At 64.3% G+C, this 11,647-nt stretch overlaps 1 protein-coding gene across 2 annotated transcripts; it reads left to right on the top strand.

Annotated features, from left to right (window-relative positions):
• The first annotated feature begins 1,133 nt into the window (after nt 1-1,133).
• RAD23A (RAD23 homolog A, nucleotide excision repair protein) lies at nt 1,134-10,862 on the top strand. Of its 2 annotated transcripts, none has more exons than XM_039378723.1 (9): nt 1,134-1,330; nt 2,372-2,533; nt 3,132-3,304; nt 3,652-3,707; nt 4,172-4,299; nt 4,890-4,965; nt 5,632-5,762; nt 8,233-8,388; nt 8,962-9,051. In XM_039378723.1, exons 1-9 carry the CDS (start codon nt 1,208-1,210, stop codon nt 9,034-9,036), a joined length of 1,080 nt encoding a protein of 359 aa, XP_039234657.1. In that variant the 5' UTR covers nt 1,134-1,207; the 3' UTR covers nt 9,037-9,051. The 2 variants fall into 2 exon arrangements, with proteins under 2 accessions (XP_039234657.1, XP_039234658.1); XM_039378724.1 differs by lacking the exon at nt 8,962-9,051 and adding an exon at nt 10,649-10,862 and having other exon boundaries at nt 1,137-1,330.
• The last annotated feature ends 785 nt before the right edge of the window (nt 10,863-11,647 follow it).

Raw genomic sequence — 11,647 nt, 5'->3', positions numbered from 1 at the left:
GAAGATGAAGGAGCAGCAGGACGAGGAGCAGCGCAAGAAGCAGGAGGAGGAGGAGAAGCAGCAGAAGGAGGAGGAAGGGGACGACGAGGGGGACGAGGACGAGGAGGAGGACGAGGAGCCCGAGGCCGAGCCCGACGAGGGCGAGGGGGGAGCCCCCCGGGACGAGCTGTGAGGGCCCCCCCGGGGGCCGTTCTGTCTCTGTGAGACCTTGGACTCTTTTCTACGGGAGCCGGGACCCCCCCGGGGACCCCCCGGAGTCACCAGAGACCTCCAGGAGCCCTGGGATAACCCCAGGGACCCCCCCGGAGCCACCAGGGACCCTGGGGATTCCCTGGGACCCCCCAGGACAACCGGGGGAGACCCCCAGGGGTGACCAGGACCCCCCAGGGGCCCCCTGGGAGTGACACGGGACCCACTGGGGACTGACGGGGACCCCTGGGAGTGACCCACCGGGGCCCCCCAGGAGCGAGCGGGACCCCCGGGGGGTGAGGACTCAGGACGGGGTGTGGGGAGGGGGTGCAGGGTGGGGGTCGCACGGGACTGTACGGGGGTGTCGCGATCCGGTTTCTATTAAATTAACGATCGTCCCGGCGCCGCTTCCGCCACTTCTTCGTCTGCTGAGCCCCCTCTGAGCATCCCCAGGACCCCCCAGTGACCCCCTTGAGCCCCTCCAGGCCCCCCCCCCGTGTTTCTTTTCTATGTCTCTTCATTTCCTCCTCCTTTTCATCTTTCTTTTCTGCTTCGTTTTCTTCATCCTTCTTCTTCATCCTTCATCTTTCACCACCCTGGCAAACCCTCCCCGTGGTGACCCCTATGAGCCCCCCCAGTGACCACTGCAAGCCTCCCCTGGACCCCTCGTTCATCTTCAGCTTCTTCACCTTCATCATCATCTCCTTCCTCCTCCTCTTCCTCCCCCTCCCCCGCCATGTCGCGCCCGCCGCCATTTTGTGCCGCCGCGCGCGCGCGTCACGTGACCGGCGGGAACCCCCCCCGACACGAGCGCGCCGCGCGCGCGTCACGTGACCATCACCCCCTATACGCTCCTTGTATCACGTGACGGCGGAGTCGAACTCCGCCCCCTTTTCCCGCGTCACGTGACGGGAGGGGGGGGAGAGGGAGGCAAAGGGCGGGAAGGCGCTGACGCCATTTCCGCGAGGGCGGCGGAAGCGGCGGGGCCGCCTCCTAAGATGGCGGCGGCGTGAGTTGCATGTTGTGGGGCCGCCGGGAGGAGCCGCCCCGAGCCCGCGCCCGTCCCGCCATGGCCGTGACCGTGACGCTCAAGACGCTGCAGCAGCAAACCTTCAAGATCCGCATGGAGCCGCACGAGACGGTGCGGCCGCGGGGAGGGGGGGAGGGCACAGCGAGGGGGAGGGGATGAGGCCTCGCCCCCCCCCCCCTTTCCCTTCCCGGCTGAGGGGGGCGCGGGGGGGGGGGGCCGGAGACCCCCGGGGTTGGGATTGGGGGGGGAAATAGGGAAGGGGGGGGTCACCCCACCCGCGGCCCGTCCCGGGGGTTCCGTGTCCTCACGACCCCGATCTGGGGGGGAACCGGGGGGCGTCGCCTGGGGGGGCTCCGTGACCCCCTGACCCCGATTTGGGGGGTTTATCCCCCGTTTCTGTGGGGTTTGTTCCACCTTTTTGGGGAGTGTCACCCTGAGGGGGCTCCGTGACCCCCTGACCCCGATTTGGGGGGTTTATCCCCCCTTTTCTGTGGGGTTTGTTCCACCTTTTGGGGGGGTGTCACCCTGAGGGGGCTCCGTGACCCCCTGACCCCGATCTGGGGGGTTTATCCCCCCTTTTCTGTGGGGTTTGTTCCACTTTTCTGGGGGGTGCCACCCTGAGGGGGCTCCGCGTTAATGGTGTTTTTGGGGGGCTGTTATTAGGGGTGTCTTCGAGGCTGTTCTGGGGGGTTTTGGGGGCTGTTTCTGAGGGTGGTTTTGGGGTATTTTTGCTGTGTTTTGGAGCTGGTTTGGGGGTATTTGGGGGCTGTTTTGGGGCTTGTTTTCGGGGTATTTTGTGTGTGTTTTCGGCGTGGTTTTGGGGCCGTTTTGGGGTGTTATAAACCTGACCACGTTTGCTTCAGGGGAGGGCCCTGAAGGCAAAGATCGAGGCCGAGTTTTTGGTGGTGTTTTTGGGGTATTTTGAGTGTGTTTTTTGAGTGGTTTTGGGCTGTTTCGGGGTATTTTGGGTCTCCCTGACCCCCCTGCTGCAGTCGAGGGCCCTGAAGGAGAAGATCGAGGCCGAGAAGGGCAGTTTCTGGGGTATTTTGAGGGTGGGTTTGGGGTGGTTTTGGGGTGGTTTCAGGGTATTTGGGGTGTGTTTCTGGGGCCGTTTCGGGGCATTTTGGGTCCCCCTGACCCCCCCCGGTGCAGGTGAGGGCCCTGAAGGAGAAGATCGAGGCCGAGAAGGGCAGTGAGGCCTTTCCCGTGGCGGGACAGAAGCTCATCTACGCCGGGAAGATCCTGAGCGACGACGTCCCGATCCGCGAGTATCGGATCGACGAGAAGAACTTCGTGGTCGTCATGGTGACCAAGGTGGGACCCCCCCGGGGGGGGGGAGGGGGGCTGGGGGATCAGGGGGGGATTTTGGGCTCCCTGGGAGTCGGGGGGGAATTTTGGGGGGGGGGGTCTGAGGGATCCAGGGGGCTCTCAGGGGTCTTTGGGAGGGATTTGGGGGGTCCCCGGGGGGGATTTTGGGGGTCTCTTGAGTGTTTGGGGGGGGGTCTCGGGAGGGTGGGAGGGGTTTTGGGGGGTCCCTGTGGCCGTGGGGGGGATTTGGGGGGACTCCAGGGGGTTCTTGGGAGGGGTTTTGGGGGTCCCTGAGGGGGCTGTGGAGGGACTCTGGGGAGTCCTTGGAAGAGTTTTTGGGGTCCTTGGGGGTCTGAGGGGCCTCTGGGGGGGTCCTTGGGAGGGTTTTGGGGGTCCCTGAGGGGGATTTGGGGGGTCCTTGGAAGGGGTTTTGGGGTCTGGGGGGTCCTTGGGAGGGTTTTGGGGGTCCCTGAGGGGGAGTTGGGGGGGACTCCGGGGGGGTCCTGGGGGGTCTGGGGGGATTGTGGGGTATTTTGGTTGTCTGGGGGGGGGGTCATGGGGCGGGTTTAACCCCCCCTAACCCCCCCTGACCCCCCCTCTCCAGGCCAAGTCCTCTCTGGGCTCGGCAGCCCCCGAGGGAGGGGCCCCCTCCGAGCCCCCCGCGGCCCCCCCGGGGCCCCCCCCGGCCGCCGACGCCGCCCCCCCCCCACCGGCCGCCCCCCCCAGCGAGGACCCCCCGGCCCAGGACCCCCCCACCCTCCCCGAGCCCACTGCTGGGTAAGGGGGGGCTTGGGGGGGCTGGGGGGGATTGGGGGGAGTTTGGAGGGTGGAACTGGGGGGGGGGGCATTCACTCAAATTTTGGGGGTGGGGGGGACAGGAGAGTGTTTGAGGGGGGGTTTTGGGGGGGGTCACAGGGGGTTTTGGGGGGGTCACAGTGGATTTGAGGGGATCACAGTAAATTTTAGGAAGGACACAGTGAATTTAGGGGAGGTCACAGCGAATTTTGGGGGGGTCACAGTGGATTTGGGAGGGACACAGTGGATTTGGGGGTGTCTCAGGGGGTTGGGGGGGCTGGAGCCCCCCGAAATCCCCAATTCCCAGCTGTGTCCCCCCCGTCCTGCAGCTCCGTCCCCCCCCCGGGCGGCTCCGGGCGCTCGGCCGACGCCGCCTCCACCCTCGGTGGGTCCTGGGGGGCTTTGGGGGGCTTGGGGGGCTTTGGGGGGGTTTGGGGGGGCTTTGGGGGTGCCCAGGAGTGAGAATGGGGGGGGTCTTTGGGGTTTGGGGTCTTGGTTATGGGGTAAAAAGGGGATATTTTGGCTCTTTTTCAACCCAGACAAAGTGAGGGAGGGTCTTTGGGCTGGAGGGGGGGGGGAGGTTTTGGGGCTGGGGGCTCTTTGGGGGTCCCATCCCAGCACTGATGGGGGGTGCAGGGACTGTAAATGGGGGGGTCCTGGGGCTGGGGGGGCTCTCCCAGCTGACCTGGGGGGTCCCAGTGACTGTAAAGGGAAGGGGGGGGGCGGTTTTGGGGTCTCTGGATCCTGGAGAGGGTCCCAATGGCTGGGAAGGAAAGAAGGGATGGTTTTGGGGTCTGTGGCCCCCGGGGTCCCTCCCAGCTGACCGGGGGGGTCCCGGGGGGTCCCCAGTGACGGGCTCCGAGTACGAGACGATGCTCTCCGAGATCGTGTCCATGGGCTACGAGCGCGAGCGGGTGGTGGCCGCGCTCAGGGCCAGCTACAACAACCCCCACCGGGCCGTGGAGTACCTGCTCACGGTGAGGGGGGGCCTGGGGGGGCTCAGGGGGGTCTGGGGGGGTCAGGGGGGGATGAGGGGGGCTCAGAGGAGCCTGGGGGGGTTCAGAAAGGCCTGGGAGGGGTCAGAGGGGACTGGGGGGTTCAGAGGGGTCTGGAAGGGTCAGAGGGGTCCTGGGGGTGCTCAGAGGGGTCCTGGGGGTGCTCAGAGGGGTCCTGGGGGTCTGTGGGTGTCCAAGGAGGGGGCAGTTGGGGGGGGAGGGCTCAGGGCCCCCCACCAGCTGCAACAACCCCCAGGGTGGGGGGACTGGAGGGTCTTTTGGGTGGGGGCTCAGGGGGGTCTTGGGGGTCAGGGTGGGCTGGGGAGGGGTGGGGGGTGTAGGGAGGGGGTCCTGGGAGGGTCTTCAAGGCTTCACACTGGGCTGGGGGGGGGTCCTGGGGTGAGGGGGGGTCCGAGGAGGGCTTGGGGGTGGGAGCTACAAACCCCCCCCCACTGCGCCACCGAGGACCTGCTCCCAGTGAGGGGGGTCCTGGGGGGGCTGGGGGTGTCCCTGGGGGGGTCCTGGGGGTGCCCCAGACCCCCCTGACCCCCCTGGGTGTGTCCCCCCCCCAGGGCATCCCCGGCAGCCCCGAGCCCGAGCGCCCGCCCGTGCAGGAGAGCCGCCCCCCCGAGCAGCCCCCGCCCGAAGGTGGGTCTGGGGGCACCTGGCACCGCCCAGGGGGCGTGGCCGGCACTGACCACACCCCTGGAGGCCCCTCCTTCTCCGTGGGTGGGGCCACACTCTTTGAGCCCCTCCCTTCTGGGGGGGGTGTCAAGAATCGCTGTGGTCCTTGTGGGGGTGTGGCCTAAATAGACCACACCCACTTCGGGACATGTCCTGTATAAACCACACCCCTTTGTGGGTGTGGTCTGGATAAGTCACACTAATTTATGGGTGTGGCCTGGGCTAATGACACCCCATTTGTGGGTGGGGCTAAGATAAACCACACCTTTTTGAGGGTGTGGCCTGAGCAGGCCACACCCCTTCTTGTGGGTGTGCCCCAGATAAACCACACCTCCATTTGTGGGTGTGGCCTGGATAAGCCACGCCTGGTTTGGGGGGTGTGGCTGAGGTGAATCACAGTTGTCTGGGCCACGCCCTTTAATGGGTGTGGTCTGTTAACCACACCCCTTTTTATGGGTGTGGCCTGACGCATGATTGACACTGAGGTGGGTGTGGCCTCACCACAAAGGGGTGGGGCTGAAGGAGGCCCCACCCACCCATCCCAAACATGGCTTGGCCGGTTCCTCCAGGTGAGAGTGTGGGCGTGGCTTAGCCAGGCCCCACCCCCTCACCTGCCGGCCCCGCCCCCAGGTGAGAACCCCCTGGAGTTCCTGCGGGAGCAGCCGCAGTTCCAGAACATGCGCCAGGTGATCCAGCAGAACCCGGCCCTGCTGCCCGCCCTGCTGCAGCCGCTGGGCCAGGAGAACCCCCAGCTGCTCCAGGTACCCCAAAACAGCCCCGGGACACCCCAAAAACACCCCAAAAACCACCCCTGGGACACCCCAAAAACACCTCAGAAACCACCCCTGGGACACCCCAAAAACGCCTCAAAAACCACCCCTGGGACACCCCAAAAACACCCCAAAAACCACCCCTGGGACACCCCAAAAACACCTCAAAAACCACCCCTGGGACACCCCAAAAACACCTCAAAAACCACCCCAAAAACCACCTCTGGGACACACCAAAACCCATCCCTGAAACACCCCAAAACCACCCCTGGGACACCCCAAAAACACCTCAAAACCCACCCCTGGGACACCCCAAAAATACCCCAAAAACCCTCCCTGAGACACCCCAAAAACGCCTCAAAAACCACCCCTGGGACCACCCAAACCCATCCCCAAAAACCACCCCTGGGACACCCCAAAAACACCTCAAAAACCACCCCTGGGACACCCCAAAAACACCCCAAAACCACCCCTGGGATACTCCAAAAACATCCTGAAAACCATCCGGGAGACACCCCGAAACCACCCCTGGGACACCTCAAAAATATCCCAAAAACCAACCCTGGGTACCCCGGACACCCCGGGACACCCCAAAAACATCCCAAAACCCACCTCTGGGACACCCCAAAAACATCCCAAAACCCATCCCTGAAACACCCCAAAACCACCTCAAAAACACCCCGAAACACATCCCTGAGACACCCCAAAAACCACCCCTGGGACACCCCAAAAACATCCCAAAAACCACCTCTGAGACACCCCAAAAACACCTCAAAAACCATCCCTGAGACACCCCAAAAACCCTCCCCAAAACACCCCAAAAACCCTTCCAGAGACACCCCGAAACCCAGCCCCCCCCCCCTACACACCCCACAAAACACCTAAAACCCGCCCAAAACCCCCCAAAAACCCCCCCTGAGACACCCCAAAACACCCCGAAAACCCTCCCCTAAACACCCCAAAAACCACCCCTGAGACACCCCAAAAACACCCCGAAAACCCTCCCCAAAACACTCCAAAACCCATCCCTGGAGACCCCAAAAAGCATCCCTGAGACACCCCAAAAACATCCCAAAAATCATTCCTAAGACCCCCCAAAAACACCCGAAAAACGCCTCAAAAACCATCCCTGAGATACCCCAAAAACACCCCAAAACCCATCCCTGAGTCACCCCAAAAACCCTCCTTGAGACACCCCAAAAACACCCCAAAAACCATCCCTGAGACCCCCCCAAAAACACCCCAAAAACCCTCCTTGAGACACCCCAAAAACACCCCAAAAACCCTCCCTGAGACTCCCCAAAACCAGCCCTGAGATCCCCCAAAAACACCCCAAAACCTCTCCCTGAGACACCCCAAAAACATCCCAAAATCCCTCCTTGAGACACCCCAAAAGCCCTCTCCAAAGCACCCCAAAAACACCCCAAAACCTCTCCCTGACACCCCCAAAAAATACCCCAAAAACCCTCCCTGAGACCTGCAAAAACCCTAAAAGCCCTTCCTGAGAATCCTCAAAAACACCCCAAAAAGCCACCCCTGAGATCCCCCAAAACCCTCCCTGAGACCCCCAAAAAGACCCCAAAAACCCTCCCCGAGACTCCAAACCCCCCCCAAGATCCTTAAAAAAACCCACCCCCGAGCCCCCAAATCCCCCCCGAGCCTCCAAGTTCCCCCCTGAGACCCCAAATCCCCCCCTAGACCCCAAATATCTTCCTGAGACCCCAGAAATCCCCCCCAGACTCCAAAAATCCCCCCCGAGACCCCAAAATACTCCCCCGAGGCCTCCAAACCCACCGAGACCTCCAAAAACCCCCCAGAGATCCCTAAAAAAACCCACCCCTGAGCCCCCAAATCCTCCCCCTGAACACCCCAAATAACCCCCCAGACCCCAAATACCCCCCCAGACCCCAAATATTGTCTTGAGACCCCAAAATCCTCCCCTGAGGCCTCCAAACCCTCTCCCTGAGATCCCTAAAAAACCAACCCCTGAGCCCCCAAATACCCCCCCAGACCCCAAATATGCTCCAGAGCCCCCAAACCCCCCTGACCCCCCCAAATCCCACAGCAAATCAGCCAGCACCAGGAGCAGTTCATCCAGACCCCAAACCCCCCTGACCCCCAAAACCCCCCCCGAGCCCCCCCTGCACACACACTACCCACTCTACCACTGTCCCGAAGACCACGTGTGTCCGCTGATATACACCACAGTCCGCACACACAGTGTGCACACCCCCTCCATGTCACGGCATACCCGTGTTCAAATTTGTTTTATTTATGTCGACACCAACCCCCGACCCCCCCGGACCCCCCCAACCCCCCGACCCCCCAAACCCGAGCAAAATCAGCCAGCACCAGGAGCAGTTCATCCAGATGCTGAACGAGCCCCAGACCCCAAACCCCCCCTGAGCCCCCAGCCCCCCCTGACCCCCCAAACCCCCCCTGACCCCCCCAAATCCCACAGCAAATCAGCCAGCACCAGGAGCAGTTCATCCAGATGCTGAACGAGCCCCTGGGCGAGCTGGGCGAGCTGGAGGGGGAGGGGGGGGCCATCGGGGACGAGGCCCCCCAGATGAACTACATCCAGGTGACCCCCCAGGAGAAGGAAGCCATAGAGAGGGTGAGTGGGGGGCCGGGGGGGGCCCGGGGGGGCCCGGGGGGGTGGGAGGGATTTGGGGGACCAGGGTTAATTGGGGAGAGGGACCAGGGTTAATTGGGGGGGGGACCAGGGTTAATTGGGGGGGGGGGACCAGGGTTCATTGGGGAGGGGGGGAAACAGTGTTAATTGGGGGGGGGGACCAGGGTTTATTGGGGGGGGGGGACCAGGGTTACTTGGGGGGTGGGTCACCAAAAGAAGGCACAGAGAGGGTGAGTGGGGGGCCGGGGGGATTGGGGGGGTCAGGATTGAGAGGGGGGTGAGGAGGGGGGGGGATTTGGGGGAAACAGGGTGGGGAAGGGGCAGGGAGGGGGGACCCGGGTTAATTGGGGAGGGGGGACCAGGGTTAATTGTCACCAAAAGAAGGCACAGAGAGGGTGAGGAGGGGGCAGAGCTCAGTGTGACCCTGGGGGGGTCCCAAGGCCCCCCCTGAGCTCAGTGTGACCCTGGGGGGGTCCCAAGGCCCCCCCTGAGCTCAGTGTGACCCTGGAGGGGTCCCAAGGCCCCCCCTGAGCTCAGTGTGTCCCCCCCCCATAGCTGAAGGCGCTGGGGTTCCCCGAGAGCCTGGTCACCCCTGGGGGGGTCCCAAACCTCCCCCAGACCTCAGAGTGACCCCTGGGGTGTCCCAAACCCCCCTAAGAGCTCAAAGTGACCCCTGGGGGGGTTGTAGCCCCCCCTGAAGCTCAGAGTGACCCTGTGGGGGGGTCACACCTCTCACTGTGCCCCCCCCTTTAGCTGAAGGCGCTGGGGTTCCCCGAGAGCCTGGTCATCCCTGGGGGGGGTCCCAGACCTCAGAGTGACCCCTGGGGGGGTCCCAAGCCCCCTGTCACCCCCGGGGGGGGGGTCACACCTCTCACTGTGCCCCCCCCCTCGCAGCTGAAGGCGCTGGGGTTCCCCGAGAGCCTGGTCATCCCTGGGGGGGTCCCAGACCTCAGAGTGACCCCTGGGGGGGTTGTAGCCCCCCCTGAAGCTCAGAGTGACCCTGTGGGGGGGTCACACCTCTCACTGTGCCCCCCCTTTAGCTGAAGGCGCTGGGGTTCCCCGAGAGCCTGGTCATCCCTGGGGGGGTCCCAAACCTCCCCTAGACCTCAGAATGACCCCTGGGGGGGTCCCAAATCCCCCTAAGAGCTCAGAGTGACCCTGTGGGGGGGTCCCACCTCTCACTGTGCCCCCCCCTCGCAGCTGAAGGCGCTGGGGTTCCCCGAGAGCCTGGTCATCCCTGGGGGGGTCCCAGACCTCAGAGTGACCCCTGGGGGGGTCCCAAACCCCCTGTCACCCCCGGGGGGGGGGTCACACGTCTCACTGTGCCCCCCCCTTTAGCTGAAGGCGCTGGGGTTCCCTGAGAGCCTGGTCATCCCTGGGGGGGGTTCCCGTCCCCCCTCCCACCCCAGTGTGACCCCTGGGGGGGTTGTAGCCCCCCTTGAAGCTCAGAGTGACCCTGTGGGGGGGTCCCACCTCTCACTGTGCCCCCCCCCTCGCAGCTGAAGGCGCTGGGGTTCCCCGAGAGCCTGGTCATCCTGGGGGGGTCCAGACCTCAGAGTGACCCCGGGGTGTCCAAACCCCCTGTCACCCCGGGGGGGGGGGGTCCACACGTCTCACTGTCCCCACCCTCGCCGCTGAATGGCCTGGGTTCACGAGAGACTGGTCATCCCTGGGTGGGTCCCCAAACCCCCCCTAAGAGCTCAAAGTGACCCCTGGGGGGGTCCCAAGCCCCCTGTCACCCCCGGGGGGGGGGTCACACCTCTCACTGTGGCCCCCCCCTTTAGCTGAAGGCGCTGGGGTTCCCCGAGAGCCTGGTCATCCCTGGGGGGGTTCCCGTCCCCCCTCCCACCCCAGTGTGACCCCTGGGGGGGTTGTAGCCCCCCCTGAAGCTCAGAGTGACCCTGTGGGGGGGTCACACCTCTCACTGTGCCCCCCCCTCGCAGCTGAAGGCGCTGGGGTTCCCCGAGAGCCTGGTCACCCCTGGGGGGGTCCCAGACCTCAGAGTGACCCCTGGGGGGGTCCCAAACCCCCTGTCACCCCCGGGGGGGGGGTCCCACTTCTCACTGTGCCCCCCCCTCGCAGCTGAAGGCGCTGGGGTTCCCCGAGAGCCTGGTCATCCCTGGGGGGGTCCCAAACCCCCCCTAAGAGCTCAAAGTGACCCCTGGGGGGGTTGTAGCCCCCCCTGAAGCTCAGAGTGACCCTGTGGGGGGGTCCCACCTCTCACTGTGCCCCCCCCTCGCAGCTGAAGGCGCTGGGGTTCCCCGAGAGCCTGGTCATCCAGGCCTACTTCGCCTGCGAGAAGAACGAGAACCTGGCGGCCAATTTCCTGCTCAGCCAGAACTTCGACGACGACTGAGAGACCCCCCCCCCCAACCCCCCCAGACCCCCCCTCAGTCCTGGGGGGGCCCCCCAAGCACAGGGGGATCAGTTTTTCCCCCCTCCCTCGCCCACCCAACCCCCCCAATCCCCGGGAACCCGGGGATGGGGGGTTGGGGGGGCGAGGGAGGGGGGTGGGAAGCCCCCCCAGCCACCCCCCACCCCCCCTCCTAAAACCTTCCCCCCTCCCTGTCATGCACGGGGGGGGGGGGCGGGGCGGGGGGGGGGTGGGCCAGGGGCCGCCGCAGGAACAACCAAAAAAAAAAAATTAATAAAATAAAAATAAAAAAAAAACGGCGGCAAAAAAAAAAACACCCAACAAACAAACAAACAACAAAACAAAAAAAAATCGATTAAAGGCAGAGTTTTAAACCCGTTTTTGGGGGGTGTCGGGGCATGATTTTTTTTGGGGGGCGGGGGGGTCTCTGGGGTCAGGAGGTCACCCCTGTTGTATTTGGGGAGGGGGGGGGGGTCCCAGAACTTTTTGGGGTGGGGGGGTCAGGAGACACCCCCTGGCACTCCTGGGGGGGGGGGTCCTGGTGCTCTCAGGGGGTCCCCCCCCTCGGTTGGGGGCCGGGTCACAGTTTGAATTTGAGGGGGCTAATGGTTATGGACCATCACATCTGTTATTTCGGGGGGTTTCTGACCTCCTGGCGGGCGCCGCCGGTCCGACCCTAGCACTCTGGGGGCGGCGTTCTGAGCACTGTAAGGGCGGTTTCCCCAGAACTGTTGGGTTGGGGCCTGGGTCCGTGGAGGGGGGTTGTCTAAGGGAGGGGCCCCCCCGTTCTTTTGGCGGGGGTGCTCCCAGCATCTTTAGGGGGTTATGATGCGCTGTTTCCAGGGCTTGGTAGATACTGGCGTTGGG

This window comes from Pipra filicauda, unplaced genomic scaffold, assembly GCF_003945595.2.
Source record: "Pipra filicauda isolate LSUMZ 115617 unplaced genomic scaffold, ASM394559v2 scaffold1454_size13001_pilon, whole genome shotgun sequence".
Classification (NCBI taxonomy): Eukaryota; Metazoa; Chordata; class Aves; order Passeriformes; family Pipridae; genus Pipra; species Pipra filicauda.
Note: the sequence above shows the minus strand (reverse complement) of the source record. Positions and strands in the feature narration are given on the sequence as shown.